Source organism: Lithobates pipiens, unplaced genomic scaffold (assembly GCF_037356315.1).
Source record: "Lithobates pipiens isolate NorthernLeopardFrog02 unplaced genomic scaffold, aLitPip1_a1.2 Scaffold_22, whole genome shotgun sequence".
NCBI classification, from domain to species: Eukaryota; Metazoa; Chordata; class Amphibia; order Anura; family Ranidae; genus Lithobates; species Lithobates pipiens.
In genome coordinates this window covers 278,122,907-278,147,663 of record NW_027507784.1, presented here as the reverse complement: position 1 = coordinate 278,147,663, position 24,757 = coordinate 278,122,907, and the positions used below count along the sequence as shown (strand labels likewise).

Below are 24,757 nucleotides of genomic sequence, written 5' to 3'. Positions count from 1 at the left end.
GGGGTAAGGGCCTCCTTCATGTGTCAAAGTGACTGAAAGGAAAGAGGTCAGTTGGCCCACAACAAAAAGGTTTTTAATTCACTTTTTTTTATAATAAATAGAGGAATTTGACTGGTTTACCTATTGAACACTTTTATACATGAGGCTTATTTTGTGGAAAGCTGGTACAAACCACAAAATGGCTGGCAGAACTTTACTGGGGACAGGTCTATCCTAATAGATATTGGGTTGATTTACTAAAACTGGAGAATGCAAAATCTGGTGCAACAGTGCATGGTAGGCAATCAGCGTCTAACATTTCTTGTTCAATTAAGCTTTGACAAAAAACAAAAACTTGAAGCTGATTGGTTCCTGTGCGGAGCTGCACCAGATTTTGCTATCTCCATTTTTTATTAAGAAGATAGAATGCAGAGAGGCCTTTGACAAAGATTGATAGTTATTTTATGTAATGTATGTGCCCAGAGTGTTTGTGAGGAGTTGTTTGAGGTAGTACAGTTTGACAAGCCAGACACAGTAATGTCATATATGCTGACAGATGGGATGTCACTACTATATGCTTTAAAGTGATTGTAAACCCTTACAGACCACTTTTACCTACAAGTAAGCCTAGATTAAGGGTTACCTGTAGGTGCAAGAAATATCTCGAGATACTTGCAAAAGACAGGCACCTCTGTCTATGGCGCATGCAGGCGCACTGAGCGTGCCATTGCTAACGCCGATAATGCCGTTAGCAGTGGCTCCCACGACCATGCGCAGGAGTGACGTCATCGCGGCTCTGGCCAATGACAGCATGCTTTTTAGAACTTCCTTCAATGAAAGCTTGGTTTGGTGATAATATAAACATCAAGGAATGCATAACCCAAATACATAAATCTTTATTAAATGATGCCAAGTCCAGTCAGAATATTCCATTTTATAAACCTGACATTTTTTTAATTATATTAGTTATTACATACTTAGGTCATATGTATTTTTGATGTTTATTTTTAAGTTTTTCACCATTGAATTGTGTGAAATGGTAAAATGTGATTAAAACATTTTGATATATACCAAATAATGGCACCACGATGAGCATGAGAAGTGAGTAGATGACTGAATCTGAAAGGAAAAAACTGATTGCGTTAGCAACAATGGGAGTGTCCCCATTAGATCCAGAAATATGTTTCTTTGTTTTACCAATATTTAAAGAATGCTGTATTTTGTTGGTGTATTTCACTAAATGCAGCACAAACTGTTAAAGCGGGGTTCCACCCTAAAGTGGAACTTCCACTGATCGGAACCCTCCCCCCCCTCCGGTGTCACAATTGGCACCTTACAGGGGGGAGGGGGGTGGAGATACCTGTCAAAGACAGGTATTTACACCCACTTCCAGGCATAGACTCCCATGGGAGTCTATGTCATTTCCTGTCCTGCCGCGCTGTCTGCTGGGACACACACGGGTCCCAGTGACAGCGCCGGCAATTCCTATTGCGCTGCGTGACTCGCGCATGCGCAGTAGGGAACCGGGAAGTGAAGCTGATTCGCTTCACTTCCAGATTCCCTCACCTAGAATGGTGACTGCAGCAGCCGAGAGCCGAGCGAGCGAGCGATCGGCCTTGGCTGCCGGCATCGCTGGACCCCGGGACAGGTGAGTGTCCATTTATTAAAAGTCAGCAGCTGTAGTATTTATAGCTGCTGGCTTTTAATAATTTTTTTTTCGGTGGAATCCCTCTTTAAGAAAAATATGCAATCTTTCTTTTGTACGAAAGCCACCAATTGTCATTCTCTGGCACTTGAACAGTTTACCGAAACAAACTTTAGAATCGGGACAGTACTTTTACACTGCAGCCAAATGTTTGTGACCATTACATTTGTATGAGCTTGTTAGACATCCGAAACTACGTGCAATAATATGGTGTTGGGACCTCCACTCTTCTGAGAAGGTATCCCACTACATTTTTACAGTTCAGCCAAAAGAGGATTTGTAGGGTAAGGTATTGTTGGACTTGGCTTGCAGTCAGTATTTCACAACATAGTTGAGGCAAGGTTTCTATGCAGTACACTCGAGTTTCTCCACTCCTGACTTGTCAAACCATTTCTTTATGGAGCTGATTTTGTACTGGAACATATAATGGCTTCCCCAAACTGTTGCCACAAGGCAGGGAGCATTGCGTCGTCTATAGTATCTTTTCATTCTGTTTATAGTATTCTTCACTTGAAACGCCTCAACTCAGTAACTCAAAGGGGTGGTTTCAAGTCTTTTTTCATATAGTAGTTTGATGGTCAGGTGTCCACAAACTTTGGCCATACCATTAACTGGCACAAAAAGCTGAATATAAGTAAAATACAATAAAATTGTGATCAGGCGGTCGTTTTTTTTGTAGAAGACGCATGTTATGTCTCTTCTGCACTTAAAATACCTGCCTGTTCACAATCTTCTGCTACATGAGCAGCTTGGTGTACATTCTTGGCACACCTTGCACGCATGCGGGAGAGATGTCATCACCCACCAACCAGTTAAGATAGTAGAAGCCAAGTTAGAAGATTTTGGTGTGGCGTGGTACATGGGATTTGAGTGTTTGCGGACTTTAATTCTGATGAGGAACACCTCTATAGCAGCTTGTTAAATCCAAATGTAAAAAACAAATGCAAAACATGTCAGAAGAAATGTTTTTGTTTCCAACTTGCCAACATGTTTACAGACTACAAAGCACTACTGACAAGTATGGGAGATACATACTTGTAAGATGGTACAATTAATGAAAGTGAAAAGCGTTGTCCCCTTGGTAGGAGGTAGAAAAAGTTTTATAGACAACACTTGAAAAAAAAAAATTCTATTGCTTTCTGCTTTTGATCAGGACATGTAAGCGTGGTAAAATGCCATAACACCTACACAAATGTTGTTACCGTAATATGCTTTCCATAGTGTGCTTCATGAATCTTTGGTGCACTTTATATGATTGCTCTTAACAACTATTATTTTCTTAACGTGAAAAAAAATAAGCTACAATTTCTGACCTGCTTTATGAAAATTCTAGTCTGTCTGTCATGCAAATCTTCTGCCTTTGCTTGTGAGTCAGTGACGCAGAACTAGCATGCAAGTTGGGCGACTTTCTCAGCTGCTTGTATTTTTCTGAACATTGACTCTCTGTACAGATATTTCCTCTATATGGTCGCTGAAAAGTCCTTCTAAATTGCTGGCCAGTGCACACTACCATCACCCACTATTTTCTCTTATGGACTTTGGTTGTACCTTCTCTTTCCAAGAAATCTCAGGGCTGCCGATCTGCTGTGTCTAGAGGAAATCTCTTTCTGATAGCTTCTTATTTATTGTATGTTATGAAGAATGCAGCAGATGTTGTTCTCCTGCTAAACTAATAGAAAGTTCCGTGGAAGGGAGGGCAAAGCTGGAAATTCCAGAATTAGAAGCCAAATGTGATTCAGGCAATCAAAGTCCACACTCAAGTTAAAAATTATTTTTTGGAAGAACTCATCCCATAAGGTAACACTAAACTCACATTTAAAAAAAAATAAAAATAAATGCAATGTCTAAATATAACTAAAATGAACCTTCTATTAAAAATGGGCTCCGGTGTGTTCAGGATCCTAGTCCCAACCCACCTGCCCGATCCCGCCAGGAAGCCAACACTGCACACCACTAATCACAGGCATTGAGGCGTTTCCCGGTCCGCAGCTGCACAGACTGGGAAATATCTCGCTGCCTGTGATTAGTGGTGTGCAGTGTTGGCTTCCTGGTGGGATTGGGCAGATGGGTTGGGACTAGGATCCCGAACCCATCTCTACCCTCTATCTCATCCTTTGTTTCAGCTCTCAAGATCAAGATTTTTATTCTGCTGTTTACAGACTCTCTGTTCTAGGGTGGCTGCGTTTGTTTTCCATGCCCCCTTGTGTATGCGAGCATTTTCACTGTTTCCTGATCTCCTCAAAGATAGACTACACATGTACCTATAGATACATTCAGCTCTATGAGACCTGTAGTACACATAGAGCAGAGAATGTGACCAGAAATAACGGTATTGCTTACTCTACACTAGCAGCAGTGAGGTGCATCAGTGGAGGATAGGGAGTATGCACGGGACCAAAAAGAAGCATGAAAACTATGGCAAGAGAGTTAAAAAAAAAAAACAGCCATGGCATACTTGATATTTTAGAACGAATGAGGATTTAGTGCCACTTTAAGGACCACAGGTAAATCTGCAACTAGCTTTCATATGATTGCTAATATCCTTGTTAAATTAAAACAGGGAATATTTGAACAACATAGCATTTTTAGATTGCCAAGCATATTCAAAACCAATACAAAGTCTGGTGATGTGCAGTTTATCAGAATATGCTAAAAACACGCCTGCTTTTTATTATCGTTGAATTATGATTAGTTGCTTGAAAAAATATAGTTATCGGAATTTTACAAACATTTAACAGTACTCTGTATAATCTCTGAGTTACTGTGTTTCATTCCTTATTAGCTTTCTGTATGTGTACGAATTGATGCTTTTCATTTTGTTGTGCTTTGTCTGGCTGACGTCTGTTTTGTAGAAAGACAACATTTCCCCAAGATTCCAGGCTTTGTGCATTTTTAGAAATGCATTTACTGTGTTTTTCCCATATAAAAATAATTTGAATCATCGTTTTTATGGGTCTTCATTTGTTGTAGTCATAAGAGAAACATGGTAAATAAAATGTAATTGGAATGTATAACGAATGTGTGGGTGTGGACCATTAGAATGTTATTTGGCAGCAGCAAGTTAAAGATAAGAAAGGTTTTATGTGCCCGTAATTCTGCAATATGGCTCAGAAAGTCAATGTAATTTGTCTGTCAACTTACACAGGTAAATCAGAGACGTAATGGGCGGTGATGAGTTATTGGATAATTGTCCTCAGGATCCAGCAGCACAAAAGAACTCCATTAAATTCTATATTTTTGGAGTGACAAAACATTATTGTAGTTTTAGTAAAACCTTTTCCTTAGAAGAAAAAATGTTGTTGTTGTTTTGGGCCTCTGACGGCCAAAAACGCGTAATGACACACTTTTGTTCCTGCACAAGACTAATCCTCATTAGTTGTATTGTAGTTGACGAGGACTTATCTGGTATAACACATTGATGAGCTCCTTTGAAGCAGCAGGAGCTTTCCCTGCTCGATACCTGCATGATCTATAATATTAAACAGCATGGCATAGTAGGGGGATTGGGGGGGCTGCTAGAAACAGGCTTGTGAAATTGTTGATTTTTGGAGAGCTGTTATTGTGCACGCTGCCTCTGTAGTTGCTAAGTAGGCATTCATTTATCTAGTTCCTCATTTTAAATACAAAGCTGTTCTTTAATGACATTAAAAATGATCATGCATTATCTTGTTCCTTAAAAATATTTATTATGGCTCCTTGCTGAATAATATTGGCAAGGTAGATTCCATATGATGACATGTACAGCTAGATAGATAACTTCAATAATTCACCAGTTTGGTGTTTGCCGATTTTCTTCACTTAGTAGTCAGGTAAAAAGAAGGCTTATCACATACATTAGATAAAAAAATACAAATTCACTTCACTCTGTGTTAATGAAAACTGACAATATAATACTTTTCTATAGTATCAAAGTGCTTTGCAGTTACTTATATGGAATGGTTAAAGAGCATCTCCACCTAAAACATATTTCTTTTTTGTGGAAGAAATGTGGCAGGTGTCTATCCACTGCTGCGTCTATTTCCTGCTGTCTAGGCCTGTTGAGGAAGATCTTTTGCAACCCGGACATCAGTGTCAGCCTGGAAAAGCCACTTTTAAATTAAGACACCAAACTCATTAGAGGTTCAAATGTAACATACGCTATACTAAATTTACGATAACCTACAATTGTGAATTAATTTGTTTGTGGTCACTATGGGCTAGGTTTTTATATATATATATATATATATATATTTTACTGATTACACATGCTTAGGGCCCTTTCACACATGCTGTCCTATCTGGTCAGCCTGTCAGTTTTTCAGGCATACCTGATCGGACGCTCCATTCTCTCCTATGGGGCAGCAGATGTCAGCGGTGACATGTCTGCTGACATCCGCTGCTATCCATTCCTGTCCGGGAAATACAGATGGATGGTGACCCTATTTTCCATCCGTCTGGTGGATCAGATGGGATGGGATCAGATGAAAATGGACAGGCAGTCCATTTTCATCCGATCTCCCCATAGAGGAGAGTGGGACTCTTGACAGGTCCATCTCAGCATAGTGAGTGGAGAGGGAGTCCACAGGAGGACCGCCTGTGTGAAAGGACCCTCACACCGATGGCCCACCAGATGATTCTCTGGTATGTACAATGGGCAGTCCATGACCACCCATCATAGCCTTGACAGGCTTGGGTAGCCATTTAAGACAAATTGTCACTAACCTTTGAGTTTTCCATATATTTCTTGCTTTTTAGTGGGGTCCCCATAGGAATGCATAAAAAATTCAGGTTAGTGACAATAATAACTCAACTGAAAAGCTTCTTACAGCTGTGTTAGGGTTACTGGAGATCTCTACTCACAGTTCAGCAACAGCAGTAAAGACTCAACAGGTGGTAGAACCTCCTCTACTTTCCATTCCAGAATAAGGAAATTATTTTGGGTGCATATGCATTTTAACCCCCTAATTTTGGTTTAATGTCTTTGCTTATAAAACTTCAAAGAAATGCTTCAGTGGAATACGTAGATAAGCCAACGCAAGGATGCGTTGCCTGTTTGCAGATATATAGTTAGATCTTGGAGGTTGTGGTTGAACCATACATACATGCTTAGGTCATTCTTTATAGGCTTGTACAAAACCTTGCTTGCACTATTTTATGGAACTATTCCAACCCCACAGTTTCCATCATCAGCACCATTTAAGAGTTACGACTCCAGCTCTGCTTCTTGGTCAACTTTTCACCAAAAAGGCTCAGCACACATTTCAAACATGTCAGTATAAATTAGTCTTCATAGCTAATCATGACTAAACAAAAATCAATAATCACATGACATGCAGTATGATATTTGCAGTGTGGTCATGCTAAGGCTCAGAGCTTAATCTATAGCAGCCACCTTTCATCCACTACTATGGATGAGGTTAGATCGATGGAGAACCAAGTTACTGTAACACCATCTGTCGTTAAGTCATCACCTGCTGAACCACAGTGCGCTCATGGGCACAACCTTCATTGCCACAGTGCAATTTTTTAAGCAATCTCTGGAGTTTGCTGTGAAAGTTTTTGTTAATGTGTCTATGTAGTAGAGGCATCACAAAGCTGCTTGAGAAGGCCAAGAAGCTAGACAAACCCTCGATGAAGTGAAATGTCCTCATGAAACGGTGGTCAGTGGACTTCACATGAATGTCTGTAAATGTGTTCACCATTAGTGTAGCATAATATGGCGTCCATAAAATAAACTGTGTGCAAACAGTGGCAATCAAAAGCCGATGCACGGATGGATCCAGTCTTCCAGAATCCTGATCAAGGGGAGTTTCCTCTTTTCGAATTTGTAAAATAAGGACCAAAGCATACAGTACAGCAAGAACTGGCACCACATATCCAATAAGGACCATAATTGCATCAGCTGCCTCTTGATTCTGCATCTTGGAACATTCAATGATTTTAGTCGATACATGGTTGCAGATGTAGAACAGGAGAGAAGAAAAACTGGTCAAAACTGCTCCACCCCAGATAAACCCACAGACGTGCTTTGTGTTGTAGACACTCGACATGTAAGTTCTCGGTAGTGCACATTCTATATAATAATCCAGACTGAGCAATGTTGTGGAATACATGATCACCAAAGATGACACATTAAAGAGAATTAGCAGAGTAATGTAAACCTCATTGCCGAAGCTCCACAGCGACCATTTGGTATACTCTGGTCCTAGAAGGTACACTGGGGCCACAGCATTGATGATGAGTCCTGCAATTGCCATATTTACAAAGTACACATCTGGCATGGTCATAGTTGCCTTGTTGTAGAGATTAACCAGCACAAGCTGAACATTGTAGCAGAGACCGGTTGGGAAACAAATGATGAGGTAGAGAATGGACAAGACAAAGAGGACGAGATGGAAATCATGGCAGAGACGCTGGTCTTGAATGTTGTCAGTGTAATTAAAATCTTCGCAACTCCACATAGTGAGACCAGTCAGCGGCGTCTTAGCTGGTCACCAGCTGAGCTGTGTGGAAGAAATAATGAGAGCAAGTTAAAGGAGAATTACAACAATATTATATTACATATCAAGTTGCTACCAGCCATTACAAAAGTGTCAGGACTACCATGTTGTTAACTAAGACATACAATGAATTAGAAATCAAGCCTTGTTGTATTCTTCAGTATTGCCTTGCAACCATGCTTGCTTAGGTCTGGTGAATCTTGTCCCTTTGGCCTATTCACAAGATCCTGTGTATCTATAAGACAACAATGGGGGCAACAGGGGACAATTTCCCCAAGTGTCTCCATATATTGGAATAAATGGACTACCTCAGTACCTGAAGGATTACAAATAAAGGTAAAAAGTTAACTTTTTACCTTTATTTGTAAATCGCATGAATACCGAGATAATCCATTTATTACAATATATGGAGACACCTGGGGGAATTGTCTCCTGTTGCCCCCATTATTGTCACTGTTAAGGTGATGGTACCCCATATATTCTTCAATTTAGAACTTTCACCAGAGGCCTTCCTTTAATATGTATCTGTGAATGTTCACATCAGAGCTGATCAGGAGGGGGAAGGAAGGTGGGATCAGACTGGAAGATAGGAAGTTAGCACAAGGAGCTAATCGGTTGTGCTGCAGTACTCACATGCTAACATGAAACACGCTGATAGGAACAGAGAGCACAGAAGCATGAGTTTATTGGTCTGCTGCTGCTTTTAACCACTTGCCGCCCGCCCTATAGGGAATTGACGGTGGCAAAGTGGTTTCATAATCCTGATCGGACGTCATATGACGTGATCAGGATTATGAGCCGCTGCGCGCCCCCAGGGGCGCGCATCGCAGCGATCGTTGTTGTGGGATGTCAGTCTGACATCCGGCAACTACGATCTCGGTAAAGAGTCTCCGACGGAGACTATTTACCATGTGATCAGCCGTGTCCAATCACGGCTGATCACAGTGTAAATGGGAAGAGCCGGTGATCGGCTTTTCCTCACTCGCGTCTGTCAGACGCGAGTAGAGGAGAGCCGATCGGCTGCTCCTCTGACAGGGGGGGTCTGTGCTGATCGATTATCAGCACAGCCCCCCCCGAGGATGCCCACACTGGACCACCAGGGACGCCACTAGACCACCAGGGAAAAGGTAATCCTCCCTAGACCACCAGGGATGCCAGTCAGCACAATGGATGCCAATCAGTGCCCATAATGGATGCCAATCAGTGCCCACAATGGGCATCACTGATTGGCATGCATTATTGTTTGGCACTGATTGGCATCCATTAGTACAGTATAACACCAATGCCGCCTATGAGTGCCCACCTGTGCCGCCTATGAGTGCCCACCTGTGCCGCCTATGAGTGCCCACCTGTGCCGCCTATGAGTGCCCACCTGTGCCGCCTATCAGTGCCCACCCATGCCCATCTGTGCCGCCTATCCATGCCCATCTGTGCCGCCTATCCATGCCCATCTGTGCCGCCCATCCATGCCAATCCGTGCTGCCCATCCATGCCAATCCGTGCCAGCTATCAGTGCCAATTTGTGCCACCCATCAGTGTCCATCCGTGTCACCCATCCGTGTCGCCCATCAGTGCCGCCTATCAGTGCCACATATCAGTGTCCATCAATGCCACCTCATCAGTGCCACTTCATTGGTGCCACATCATTGGTGCCCATCAGTGCCGCCTTATCAGTGCCCATCAGTATAGCCCCATCAGTGCCCATCAGTGAAGGAGAAAACGTACTTATTTACAAAGTTTTGAAACTGAAACAAAAAAAAATCATTTTTTTTTCAAAATTTTCGGTATTTTTTTTATTTGTAGCGCAAAAAATAAAAACCGTATAGGTGATCAAATACCACCAAAAGAAAGCTCTATTTGTGGGAAAAAAATGATAAAAATTTCATTTGGGTACAATGTAGCATGACCGCGCAATTGTCATTCAAAGTGCGACAGCGCTGAAAGCTCAAAATTGGTCTGGGCAGGAAGGTGTTTAAGTGCCCGGCGTTGAAAAGGGGTAAAGTCACAGGCCGGGGAAGGGACAAGAACTGCAATTGTTCCTTAACGGCAGCTGATAAAAAAAATGGGTCTTCTGCCCTGCCAGACAGAGCTGTGTTATATGACAGAGCTGTATAAACCTCAGTACCAGGTGGTGGATAGAAATACAAATCCTTTGACAGTAGAAACGGCACTCTTATACATATGTATTTCATCTATGTATTTAGATATGTGCCCGGAGTCCAGTTTTAAAATTCAGGTGGAAATGGATACATTTATAGGCAATCAAGATGTCCCTCCATTACACCTGTCTCTTTCCGAGCAAAGACAAACTCATCCTGTGTAATATGCAAGAAGCTTCTAGTCCACATTGAACCAGTCTGACCCCTACCACAGTCTCTTCCTGTTGTTCATGTAAGGATGACATATTTAATTTGGTATATTTGTCTGCTAGCACCGATGATTCATAGTTAGTGGCCATTAATGATAATTATACAGGAAAACAGCTTGACAGATACACCAATATTTTCCGGATAAACGCTTAGTCATTTTAAAGTGAAATTAGTGGTAAATTGGATGTAGTGGTGTAAAAAAATAGCTTGTTTTATTCAGTGCATCATCAAATATACTGTATGGTGTCTGATACACGGTGAAGGGTAAGGTTTGTTACATATGAATATCTTTCATTGTATCCAGCATGACCCTGAGAGCTGTCGGTTATCATTACAGTTACAAAGTACAGCTAGCAATGTTTCTTCTAACAAACGATCTGACTGTGTTAAGACCTAAGTGATTAAACACTGCTTGCTACACTTGGAATCATGCAGTAAAAACTGAAAATTCATTTTGTTGTATTGTATTCTTTGTGCTTCAATTTAGCTTGTATAGCAGTTTATCAATAAAATACATCAAAGATTAAATTATGCAAGAGCATCGTTAAATAATTGATGTATGTATAGAAACCCTTGCCACACGATCTGATTGAAGATTGAGGTCTCTGCTGCTTGTAATAATACAAGTGACCCATATACCGTCCATACCTCCTTCAATGTATTAATCGTCCAGCAGATGCAGCGGTTTATAGGGCCAGTCCTTATGAGGTCAGGTGTGCTATGTTATTTTATCGTCTTTGGAATTGGCTAAAATAAGCATCAAGTGGCAACACATTCTCACCATTGGTATATATTCTCAGGATTTATGTCAAATGCTGCTTGCATTCTTGCCATCCATATATAGTCTTAGGATTACGTCAAGGGTTGTCATGTGGAAGAATATGCAAGTGATCTTTGCCATTAGTAAGAAGCAAAACATAGGCGGTTTCATGTATGATATCTAGCACTTTCGCCTTACCCTTGAGGACATGGCCAGGACTTTTGTTCCGGAATAGAAGTATGGTCTAGATCAGTGGTCTCCAAACTAGGTCCGCGGGCCCGATGTGGCCGCTTGCTTGCCTTTATCCGGCCCACAGGACACTTCTTCCTCGCTCTGACATTGACAATGGGGTATTATTCTTCCCACTGACACCAATGATGGAGCATAAATTCTTCCTCTTACACCATAGGTGGGGAACTATTTCTTCTAGGGATGCACCGAAATTTCGGCCGCCGAAACATATTGGCCGAAAATGCCCTTTTCGGCAATTTGCCGAAAGGAAAAAACGGCCGATAATTGAGCCGAAAATGGGGCGGGGCCTGGGCGGAACTCTGCCCCCGCCCCGCCCCTGGTGCCTCCCATGATGCGGGTGAATAGCGCAGGACTGATGCAGCCAGCGATGCCCCTCTGCAGTGAAGAGAGCCGTCTGGTTGAATAGAGCGCCGGGAACATCACAGCTTTCATTTCAATAGCTGTGTGTTCCCCGTCGCGCGCCGTCACACACAGCCCCTCCCCCTTGTCCGGGGAACTTTGATAGACAGATCACCCGTCCAGATTGGACGGGTGATCTGTCTATCAAAGTGCCTGGACAAGGGGGAGGGGCTGTGTGTGACGGCGCGCGACGGGGAACACACAGCTATTGAAATTAAAGCTGTGATGTTCACGGCGCTCTATTCAACCAGACGGCTCTCTTCACTGCAGAGGGGCATCGGTGTCTGCATCACAGGGGGTAACACACACTGGCTGCATCACAGGGGGCAACACACACTGGCTGCATCACAGGGGGCAACACACACTGGCTGCATCACAGGGGGCAACACACACTGGCTGCATCACAGGGGGCAACACACACTGGCTGCATCACAGGGGGCAACACACACTGGCTGCATCACAGGGGGTAACACACACTGGCTGCATCACAGGGGGCAACACACACTGGCTGCATCACAGGGGGCAACACACACTGGCTGCATCACAGGGGGCAACACACACTGGCTGCATCACAGGGGGCAACACACACTGGCTGCACTTATCTCTTATCAGGTCGCCAGTCTCTGACCACCTCCTGTACCGTGTCGCCAGTCTCTGACCACCTCCTGTACCGCGTCGCCAATCTCTGACCACCTCCTGTACCGCGTCGCCAGTCTCTGACCACCTCCTGTACCGCGTCGCCAGTCTCTGACCACCTCCTGTACCGCGTCGCCAGTCTCTGACCACCTCCTGTACCATGTCGCCAGTCTCTGACCACCTCCTGTACCGTGTCGCCAGTCTCTGACCACCTCCTGTACCGTGTCGCCAGTCTCTGACCACCTCCTGTACCGTGTCGCCAGTCTCTGACCACCTCCTGTGCCGTGTCGCCAGTCTCTGACCACCTCCTGTGCCGTGTCGCCAGTCTCTGACCACCTCCTGTGCCGTGTCGCCAGTCTCTGACCACCTCCTGTGCCGTGTCGCCAGCCTCTGACCACCTCCTGTGCCGTGTCGCCAGCCTCTGACCACCTCCTGTGCCGTGTCGCCAGCCTCTGACCACCTCCTGTGCCGTGTCGCCAGCCTCTGACCACCTCCTGTGCCGTGTCGCCAGCCTCTGACCACCTCCTGTGCCGTGTCGCCAGCCTCTGACCACCTCCTGTGCCGTGTCGCCAGCCTCTGACCACCTCCTGTGCCGTGTCGCCAGCCTCTGACCACCTCCTGTGCCGTGTCGCCAGCCTCTGACCACCTCCTGTGCCGTGTCGCCAGCCTCTGACCACCTCCTGTGCCGTGTCGCCAGCCTCTGACCACCTCCTGTACCGTGTCGCCAGCCTCTGACCACCTCCTGTACCGTGTCGCCAGCCTCTGACCACCTCCTGTACCGTGTCGCCAGCCTCTGACCACCTCCTGTACCGTGTCGCCAGCCTCTGACCACCTCCTGTACCGTGTCGCCAGCCTCTGACCACCTCCTGTACCGTGTCGCCAGCCTCTGACCACCTCCTGTACCGTGTCGCCAGCCTCTGACCACCTCCTGTACCGTGTCGCCAGCCTCTGACCACCTCCTGTACCGTGTCGCCAGCCTCTGACCACCTCCTGTACCGTGTCGCCAGCCTCTGACCACCTCCTGTACCGTGTCGCCAGCCTCTGACCACCTCCTGTACCGTGTCCCCAGCCTCTGACCACCTCCTGTACCGTGTCCCCAGCCTCTGACCACCTCCTGTACCATGTCCCCAGTCTCTGACCATCTCCTGTATAAAAATATTTTTTGAAAACAGTCATTTTCGGTATCGGTGCTGTTTCGGTATCGGTTTCGGTTTTCGGCCTAGTGTATTTTTCATTTTCGGTATCGGTTTCGGCACCAAAAAACCCATTCGGTGCATCCCTAATTTCTTCCACTGACACCATCAAAGGGGCACTATTCCTCCTGGTGACACCAAGAATGGGGCACTACTCCTCCCACAAATACCAATGATGGGATCTAATACGTCTACCACTTAGCCACATACTTTTTTCACACCCACTGACCACCAAGCCCGAGGCATTATCTACTCCCAATGTCCACATTTCAGCTATTCAGCAAGAATTTACAATGTGGTTTAAAGCCCTGTTCACACTTGCAAACGGGGCTGTTACCAAATGATCAATTAAAGGCAAGTGACCGTGATTAGCTGCGGGAGCTGACAGTTTCCCATTGTTTTAAATGTGGCTGCTGCTCCAATTATTCATTAGGAACCCCATCTGGTTCTCCAGTATGTAATTGCTAATTTGCAAGAGAGAAGGGGGCCTAACTTCCCAATATCTATCAATTTGCAGCGTTCTTTGCTCACTGACTTCTGTCAAGTTAAAAATTAATATAAAAGTTCAATTAAAGTTGTTGTAAAGGCAGAAGGTTTTATTTATCTCAATGCATTCTATGCATTAAGATAAAAAGCCGTCTGTGTGCAGCCACCCCCCTAATACTTACCTGAGCCCCATCTCTAGCCAGCAATGTGCACGAGTGCCTCAGCCACCCGTAACTCTCCCTCCTGATTGGCTGAAACACAGCAGCAGCGCCATTGGCTCCCACTGCTGTCAAAGTCAATTAGCCAATCAGGAGAGAGAGAGGGCACAGGGCTAAACTGTGGCTACATGTCTGAATGGACAAACTAAGCTGTGGCTCAGCTTGGATGCCCCATAGCTACCTGCTTGCTGTGGGGGCACTCAACAGCAAGGGGAGGGGCCAGGAGCACCAGCAATGGATCCGAGAAGAGGAGGATCCAGGCTGCTCTGTGCAAGACCATTTCACAGGGCAGGTAAATATAACATGTTTATTATAAAAAACAAAAACAAAAAAACAAGTCTTTAATATCACTTTAATTGTTTATTACTACTGTGACCATATTCTCTCTGGACGCCATTGTTTCTACTGTACTACATTAAATGTGTGCTGCTGATGGTATATTAATAACTATTATTGTGTCTAATTGTTGCCTCACCGGACCCTTGAATAACGTTACTATTTTTTTATGTCAAGAAACATGAAAACTGTAAATTACAATCCAGTAGCTTTGTAACGTTATAAGCTTTGTTAGCTTGTAACTTTATAACTTGTCAGATGCTGGTAACTCTACATCACTTTTATTTATAACTATGGATTATTATAATATATACTGGATTATTATTATTTTTTTATATACTAGTAATGGCAGCAATCAGCGACTTATAGCAGGACTGCAATATCGCATCAGTCTGACACTGTGTGTACCAGTAACACCAATACAGTGATCAGTGCTAAAAATATGCACGATCACTGTACTATTGACACTGTCTGGGAAGGGGTTAAACACCTAGGGCGATCAAAGGGTTAACTGTGTGCCTAGCCAGTGCTTTGCAGGGACACAAAATCCAGCCCTTCCCCCCTGTCAGAACGGCTGATCTGCATTGTTTTCATAGCCGGAGCTCCATTCTGTGTCTCTGCCTGACAATCGCCAGGTGGCAGTGGACATCCAGTGCCCAGCACCCGCACATTGGCTTCTGCTGTATATAATCAAAGCAGGAGCAGCCCGCCATCAGCGCATGCCCCCTAGGCAGAAGTGCAGGATCACATATATACTGTACATGTGATTCTGCGGAGGAGGGCCAGGGCAGTATCTTTGCTATGTGGCGGTCAGGAACGGGTAATTACAGTACATGTTTTCTAGAATGTGTAGGAGGCTTCAGGCTACTGGCCCTGTACCTATCAGTGTGGGAGATGGAATGCCAAATGTCATCAGGTCCGTCGGTGAGCTTAAAATGTATGTCAAGGCAAAAAAAACAAAAAACAAATATGTTTAGTACATATTGGAATGCACGCACATTTCCCAAACGTATATACCTTTAAATACAGAAAAATACAGCTAATGTTCCAGAAATATAGTATGCTCCAACCAGTTTCTTTGACATGACAACACAGCTCTGAATTCCTAAGAATGTGGTGTCAGCCCTGCCTACTTCATTTCAGGTGGGTTACATGAAACAAAGATCTCTGCTCATCTCCTCCCCCTCATCCCTTTAACCCTTCCTTGTGCACAGAAAGCGCAGGAAGCTATCAGCTTACAAGTTTTCAAGCAAATCATTAGGTATTTTTGTAGTTTGTGAACCAATATAACAAAACGCTTTCAATGATATGTATTTACCAGACCAAAGGTGGAGCAAAGTACAGGTTCATTGTTAGAGGTTCCATAGGGAAGAATAAGCCTGTAAAGGCCAAGTCTAAAACTCAGTGCTGGCTGTTTAAAGCAGAGTTAGAGGAAGCTATTAAAGACTCACATTTAATCCAGTTAGCTATTCATTAAAAATCAGTAAATGCATTTTATATAGTACCTCAATCTGTCTTTATAAGCCTCCGGTAATCCCCTGTACAGCGGGACTCGGGCAGCACTGTAAGCCAATCAAGTTCTACTGCATTGCACTCCACATGTCTAACACACAGATAAACGTATCAGTGTTATGGTGCTCCCTTAGGCTTCATTTACATTTGCAGTATCTGTAGAGAAATGGAAATTTTTTTCTTGTTGGCCATGAAACTAGCTGCATGTACACATTGGGGGTTATTTATGAAAGGCAAATCCACTTTGCAGTGCAGTCGTTCTAAATCTAAGGGGTAGATCTGAAATGAATGGAAGCTCTGCTGATTTTATCATCCAATCATGTGCAAGCTAAAATTCTGTTTTTTATTTTCCTTGCATGTCCCCCTCGGATGTACAGCGACTTTACTCCCAAGTGCACTTTCAATGCAAAGTGGATTTGCCTTTAGTAAATAACCCCCAGTGTGTACTCACAGCATTGGCACAGCCAAATATGTTCCCTGTACAAGTCTATGGCTATGCACAGAGTGCTGCTTCCTCTAGAGGTAGTGTGTATCTCCATCTGAACGCAGCTACCTATCCACCTTCATTTGCTTGTCTGAATGAGGCCTTAATATCCAACCACAGGCTGAGATAGGTCCTTGTCATTCTATGCGTGTAGGTAAAAAACCTTCAGCGTGCTGTTCCCCCCTCAACCCCCTTAAAAGGTAATCCCTCTTCTTTTTTCAGTGATGTGCACGAGAGCCTTGGCTGTCCCAGGACTCCCTCTCTTCGTTGGCTGAGGCAGTAGCAGCCATTGGCTCCCACTGCTGTCAATCACAGCACAGTGAGCCAATGAGGGGTGGGCCGAGTCGTGACTCTGTGTCTTATGGATGCATAGAGCAGAGCACGCACCAGTGCCCCCATAGCAAGCGGCTTGCTACTGGGGGCATCGGTCAAGGGGGGGAGCCAGGAGTGCCGGCGGGGGGCACGAGAAGAGCAGCATCGCAGCTGCTCTGTGCAAACCCATTACACAGAGCAGGTAATTATTATGTTTGTTGTTTTTAAAAAAGGCCAAACTTTAAATGGAGAAAAAGGGGGCCAGAGACCTAGCTAAAGCCCCGTACACACAATCTGAAAATCGTATGAAAAATACCACTTTCTAAGTGATTGTGCAGTAATCGGATCGTTAGTACAGAGGTTTTGAGAGCTAATCACCACGGTTCATCCGATAATATCCAATTGGACAAGCATGAAAAATGTTCTCGTAGAATACCAGATCGTACGACTTCCGTTTAATCAGTACAGGTGTCGTTCGAAAATGCAATACAAATGCATTACTTCTGATTTTTTATTATAACTTTAACGCTTCATGTTCGATATGTGACTAGCATGCATAAAAAAGTAAAAAAAACAGACGATCTGTCCTGTGATTTTCAGATCATGTGTACGGGGCTTTAGCCATCTGGCAGAGGTAGTGAATCTCAGGAGTGGCCAAACAGAATTACAAATATTTCGACAGATAACATAATTCACACTGATGTATTTCCACTGGGTATTTAGCTGCTGGTATGTAGTTCTACTTCACTAGCTTACTTGCCTCAGGCTTCTTACTTGCCAGTAGCAATATATCCTGCACAGTAGGTTAACAAATGTTAGTTAAGTTAATTTTAAAGTGGTTCAACAGTCAAAGAATTTTAATCTTAATTTATTCCCTGTATTAAGGTAAAAAATATCCTGTTAGTAGTATTGCCAGCCTCTCCTCCCCCTAAATACTTACCTGTATCAATCCAGCACTGTGCCTGTCTGCAACAGCTCACTCCTTTCTCTCACAGGCAGCAGTGGGGGCCATTGGCTCCTGCTGCTGTCAATCAAAACCTGTAAGCAAAGAACAGGGATAGCCCATTGAAAAGAGGAGGAGCCAGGAGCACCAGCAAGGGACCCAAGAAAAGGTGGATCAGGGTGCTCTGTGCAATACCATTCCACAGAGCAGTTGAGATTTTACAAAATAAAAGAATTAAAGCTTTACAATCATTTTAAGTTTTTTCTTAAATACATGAAGCTATATCACTGCTAATCCCTCTTTCATACATTAAAGCCTAAGCCTCACCATTTCTAAGGCTCGGTTTACACTGGAACTGGCTGCGTATCGCACAGGAACGCGGTGCGTCCCCATTCTCCGGTTCAGGGATGAATCAGGGCCGAATCTTTGCCTTAATTCAGCCCTGAAACGGAGTCAAAAACATGCAGCGTTTCTGTGCAGTGTGCTCCGCAGCTGCCCCCCGAGATATGTGAACCGACTCCATAGAGAGCCGCTCACATTCTCCTGCTATGCGAATTGGATGCAGAGAAATTCGCATAGGTGTGAACCCAGCCTGAACCATTTTTTTTAAAATGGGATATTGGGCATATTAATCAAGCTCAATATATTGTAATGTAGAATATATAGAATTATTTTGTATGGCTTTGTATCATATAGCCAAAGAAGAACTTTCTCTACTACGTGACTTGGAAAATATCACGGGAACTATTTCAGAGTACACAGTAAATACATTGCAAGGCCACATTGTATATTTTGCAAATATTTGCTGGCTAAAAATATAAATGAATACCTTAAATTTAAATGAACAAATATGTTTTGCTTAAGAATTTTATTGTAATTTTAAAACCTGGCAAATAAATTCCAAAAAAGCTAGAGCCCATCAGAGCCACCTTATATCAGAGTCCATAATGAAGTCCCCCTTACATGAGATTCTCACATATATCGGAGCTTCCCTTACATGAGCGTCCCCATCAAAAAAAAAATCATAAAATCTTGCAGCTGGCCAGATTTGACCCATGGACCGTAGTTTGGAGACCCCTGACATAAAGCATAAACCATTCCAACTTGCATGGTTTATAGAATGGAAACAACACATAACTATTACATGCTCTGGGGTCCATGAATATTCCCTCTGTTAGCTTTCAGATTGAGGATATAGTTCAAGAACACATTCAATTAGTTATGTCTAAACTACCAAGCGCAGTGCGTCATAAGATTTATGAGCCACTCAGGGTCGATTTATGACCTTACAAAAAAATAAATAAAAACAATTTCAGAAAGTTGAACAGCCTGAATCCCCTATACCATGCAACAGCTCCTTTCTCTACATGAATCATCAGCAGGTTGTCTGGCAGCATCTTATTAAAGTAATAAATAAATTATACCGCAGTAATGTAGTCCATGCATGTGCAAAACATTTCCTATCATTAGTGACCATGGTGATGGTTGTAAATTAGTATATGTCAAATTTATCTTTTTTTGTTTGTTTTGTTTTTTGTATATATGTATATATAATAATAATAATAAAAAAAAATATATATATATATATATACATAATAATATGTATATATTTTTATATATTAAAAGCCTGTTTATTCTAGTGAATTCACCGCTTACCCCTTGAACTCTCTGTCCCCACAGCACAAATAAACATTGATTGGTTGCTATAGATTGTTGTCAGCTTGTCCTTGTAAAAATGAAAATGAACTTGAGTTTAGCATTGGGAAATCTTTCTAAATTCCTAGAACATTGACACATATATAATAGTAAGGAAAAGCGAAGAAGTTGTAGGATGACATTGTTCCAAGATCAGAAGATCTTTCCATCCAACAAATGGACCTTCTGTAACACGGATTAACTGATGTACTGCCAGAGGGGACTATGACCACACTGTGGAACTTCTTGGTATGCAGCACATTCCTCCAACAGAGAATGATTTACTATGAATGTTAGTTATTAAAGAGCTCCTACCTTGTGCTGAACATTCCTCGCTCTAGTAAGGATCTGCAGTGAGCCTGTTAAGTTTCAGAGAGGAAGGAAGCAGATACATTTCCTGAGCATTGTTTCTCTGTGTCTGAGCTAGGCTGACTTTGCTGCTTCATCATCTCGGTGGAAAAAAAAAAAACTAGAAAATTGTACACACGCGAGTTGCACTTGTTTTCCAGCTCGTATTGCGCTCGCAAAGTTTCAGTTCTTCTTGGCAGGCTGTCTTAGCCACTCCCTGTGGACTGTTTACAAGAATGGAGGTTGGCTCATCCACTGATAGGCAGGGATGAGATTAGAGACAGACATACAGGTGCCTGATGCTCTCGGGGCTGCTCTGACGCCCTCTCTCACCCATTTCCTGTTAGAGAAATGTGCAGCACATGCGTCACGCACACTTCTCTAAAAAACAGCCTGCCTTCAAAGTGAAAGAGCTGCCAAAATGTGCATCACTTCAATGAACAACAGCAGACTTAACGTATAACAGCAGTGAAGCTGAAACCAAAAGCAGCCAATTGTTTTCAAAGCATTCAATGAATGTAGAAAAGTGAAAGGTGCTCTTTAAATAAATCTTAAAAATTATAATTTGGGAAAAATCTTTTGGGTGGATTTACTAAAGGCAAATAGATTCTACGCTTTGCACGTGTAAGTGCTCCAGAGCTTAGTAAATGAAGTGAAGCTTCACTTTGCAAAGAATACCCAATCACGTGCAAGAAAAAACCCCCATAAAAAAAAAACATTTTTGCTTGCACGTGATTTGATGATGAAAGCAGAGTTCCCTTTATTTACTAAGCTCTGGAGCAACTTGCAGAGTGCACAGTCTATTTGCCTTTAGTAAATCCACCTCTTTACGTCCACTACCCTGTAAACAGAGATGTTGGTACCCAGTGATCGTCCCAACTACATACACTAAATTACCAAAAGCATTGGGACACGCACATGTACTTTAATGGCATACCAGTCTTAGTCCGTAGGGTTCAAATTGAGTTGGCCCACTCTTTGCATCTATAACAGCTTCAGCTCTTCTGGGAAAGCTGTCCACAAGGTTTAGGAGTGTGTCTATGGGAATGTTTGACCATTCCCCCAGAAGCACATTTGTGAGGTCAGGCACTGATGTTGGACGAGAAAGCTTGGCTTGCAGTCTGCGCTCTAATTCATCCTAAAGGTGTTCTATTGGGTTGAGGTCAGGCCAACCAAGTTCCTCCACCCCAAACTCGCTCATCCATGTCTTTATGGACCTTGCTTTGTGCACTGGTCCAAATCATTTGCTGGAGGGGGCATTATGGTGTGGGGTTGTATTTCAGGGGTTGGGCTTGGCCCCTTAGTTCCAGTGAAGTGAACTCTTAAGGCGTCAGCATACCAGGACATTTTGGACAATTTCATGCTCCCAACTTTGTGGTAACAGTTTAGGGTTTCCTTTTCCAACATAACTGTGCAATACTTTTGGTAATATAGTTTATGTGGAACGTCTTATGTACAGATTAAAGGCTTAGTTCACCTTTACAAAAAAACTGCCTATGCAGGTAAGGAAAGTTTGTAGATCATAACAAACTGGGCAACTCTGACTAAAGTTGAATAATGCCCCCAAAACAATTGTTGGTCTTGGGAGCCCTGCGATAGTGTCTACATCGAGGTGGTGCTACCCGTGTATCATATAGGGTGAGTATAATCACAAAAAGCCATATAACTAAAAATATAACACAAAAGGTTATACACACCCAGAAGCTACCTCCTTGTAAACAGTTTATTAACATCATACGTGATAGAAAAAACATTCAGCATCACAAATCCCCCCCCCCCTCCTCCTGACGCCAGCTGAACCCCCTATATCCCAGGACCCCCACCAAAACCCAAAAAGTCCCCCTCTCTCTAACCTATGAAGCAATCCTCCCTACAAGGAGCTGGGGCAATAACCGACCCCTAGAAAGACCCCCCTACCCCCCTGAAGGAGGGCACCCAAGGCCAAAGAAAACTGGATAGGATGCCCCAGGGATCTGTGGTCTAGACAGCCCTCCACCTTAGAACCACAGTGGGTAAATGGAGTGCCTGTAACTAGACCAACAGATTTCCAAGCGGTCCACCACAGTATAAGTTGAAATAACTGATAAAGTGCATATGCTATGATACTATGTCTGGATGATGCGTTGCCACTGGTAACTGCTAAACCACAGCCTGACAGAATAGTCTCAATTACAGTTCATGAGATGGCATTTATTAGTAGAAGGATAATAATTAATGTTGGTTACATGTTGCCTGGTGGGAACCATAAGAACATGGGTCTTCAAACTATGGCCCTCCAGTTGTTCAGGAACTACAATTCCCATCATGCCTAGTCATGTCTATGAATGTCAGAGTTTTACAATGCCTCATGGGATGTGTAGTTTCGCAACAGCTGGAGGGCCGTAGTTTGAGGATCCCTGCATAAGAACATAAAGCAGTATGTAGGCTGTGAACTGCAGGCATGAGTGAATGATTTGATGGATGGGTGAGCAACTGCATGCAGAATGGATGTGCACTGGGCAAGGCAGCCAAATGTATGTAAGATAAAGTGCTCCTTCCAATACCAGGATAGGTGGACATATATCAGTCATATAATGGTTTCCTCAATTGTGATGTATAAATTGGTTGCAAATGCACAGCACATTAAAATGACACCTGACAGATGCTAGGTAGGTGGAGAATAGTGTGCTGGTACTCGATACCTGCTCGATGGACTCTTATTTGTGTCCTCAGTCCGGCCTGTGCTAAATAGCTAGTCCCATACAGTGAGGGTACCACTGCAAGCACAGCCGATGTAACCACTTGCGGGAACACTGTGGAATCAGAGGGTACGCACAGAACCATGTCCATAGATCCTCCGGCATCCATATCAGCACGTGTTAGCATTCAAGCTGCTTTTCCTATCATCCACAAAGATGACCGATGCTGTGAAGTTGCTTCCAGCCTGTGGATAAATCACTATGGTGGCTCTGGCTAACATCCTGTGTATGGTCATGCTGGGGAGATGGCTATGTGGTGCTGCAGGGGGATGCATCCCCACATCAACGCATTTCGCTTTGCCCACCAGAACTTCATCAGGACTCATGATGCTGAATATTTTTTCTCTCATGCATTATTTTAATAAGCTGTTTATGAGGAGGTAGCTTAGGGGTGTGTATGCCCTTTTTTGTTGTTTTTAGTTTTTTTTTAGTTATAAAGTTAAATATTGCCTTTTCTTTTTATGTGTAGACCATATATATAAACCTGACTGGAATACACCCAGGACCTTGCTAGGAAATTGCTAGGTGAGGCCTAGTTGTTACTGCTCATCCGTCACCATCACAAGAGGGAGCTTTTTCTCTGATTCAAACCCCCTCACTTGCTCTTTCTCTCCCCTGATGCAGTAGCTCTGAGTTTAGCATTGGGGAATTCACTCTTATGATGGTGGAGGTGAGCAGTAACAACTAGGCCTAACTTAGCAATGTCCTAGTAACATCTTGGTAGTATTCCAGTCAGGTTTGAGGAGGTAGTTAAATAGCCTACACCTATAGCAAGAATATTATTCAACTTTACTCAGAGTTGCACAGTTTTTTTTTTTATTTTTTTATCCACAGACACTCCTTATCTGCATAGGCAGTTTTTTGGTAAAGGTGAACTAATTCTAAAGCCTAAGATTACCTGCAAAAAATTATAAAATCAGCACAAGGGGCATTGCTTACTTTCACTGTGATGTGTCCCTCGCGCTTCTGTCTTCTAGTTCAGTAAAAAGCTTCTTTCTTACAATGCCCCCCCCGCTACTGTAATCTTATGGTGCAGCGAGGGTTAATAGAACTGAGTAGCTGTCACACAAAAAGAGTGCCCAGTTATGCCAGCCCTCTCCACCCAGCTCCTTCATTCAAAGGAGCCGTTACTACAACATTTATGAAGGAAAGTGATTTATGAATAGAGGGGCAGATCTGTTAATCATCCGCCTTTCCTCCATTCATAGTTCCCGTTTCATTCATGGAAGCTGTAGTAACAGTTTCTATGAATAGAGCATCTGGGCAGATAGGGTGGGCGAAGCCGGACTCTCTTGATGAGTGGTTCTGATAGCTCACCAGTTCTACTAACCTCCCTGGAGCATAAGGACAGAAGGGGTGGGGGGCATTGGAGGACAGAAGATTTCTACTGAACTAGAAGACAGAAGCACAGGGAACTAATCACATTGAAGGTGAGTAATGTCCCTTGTACTGTTGTATGGATTTTGTATATTTTGTAGGTAATTAGCCAATAAAGGGTATGACTTAATTCTGCAAACTATGTGCAAAAAATATTTTTTATGAATATGTATCTGGAATAAGGCTGCTTTCACACTGAGGAGCTTTGCAGGCGCTAAAGTGCTAAAAATAGCGCCTGCAAATTGCCCTGAAACAGCCGCTGCTGTGTCTCCAGTGTGAAAGCCCTGAGGACTTTCACACTGGAGCGGTGCGCTTGCTGGGCGGTCAAAAAGTCCTGCAAACCGCATCTTTGGAGCACTGTAGGAGCGGTGTATTTATCGCATTGAAAACAATGGGGCAGCGCTGCAAACCTGCCTGCATAGCGCCACTACAGGGGCGCTTTGCGGGCAGTTTTAACCCTTTTTTGGTTGCAACTATCGGCCGCAAAATCGGCGATAAAGCGCTGCTAAATAAAGTGCCACTTTACAGCCAGCGCC

General features: G+C 43.5%; 2 protein-coding genes across 4 annotated transcripts in view; one reads left to right on the top strand and one right to left on the bottom strand.

Moving 5' to 3' along the window:
• CHLSN (cholesin) overlaps window positions 1–24,757 on the top strand; it is a 573,216-nt gene that overhangs the window by 303,881 nt on the left and 244,578 nt on the right. The window lies entirely within an intron of this gene.
• The window catches only part of GPR146 (G protein-coupled receptor 146), a 90,617-nt gene continuing 71,205 nt past the window's right edge, over window positions 5,346–24,757 (bottom strand). For 2 of the 3 annotated variants that reach the window (XM_077449077.1, XM_077449079.1), the window contains exon 2: window positions 5,346–8,166. In XM_077449077.1, the coding sequence (XP_077305203.1) occupies window positions 7,123–8,124 (1,002 nt within the window). In that variant the 5' untranslated portion in view covers window positions 8,125–8,166 and the 3' untranslated portion in view covers window positions 5,346–7,122. Of the gene's footprint in view, window positions 8,167–20,073; window positions 20,381–24,757 lie in introns of those variants that run through there. The other variant, XM_077449078.1, reaches the window with a different exon arrangement.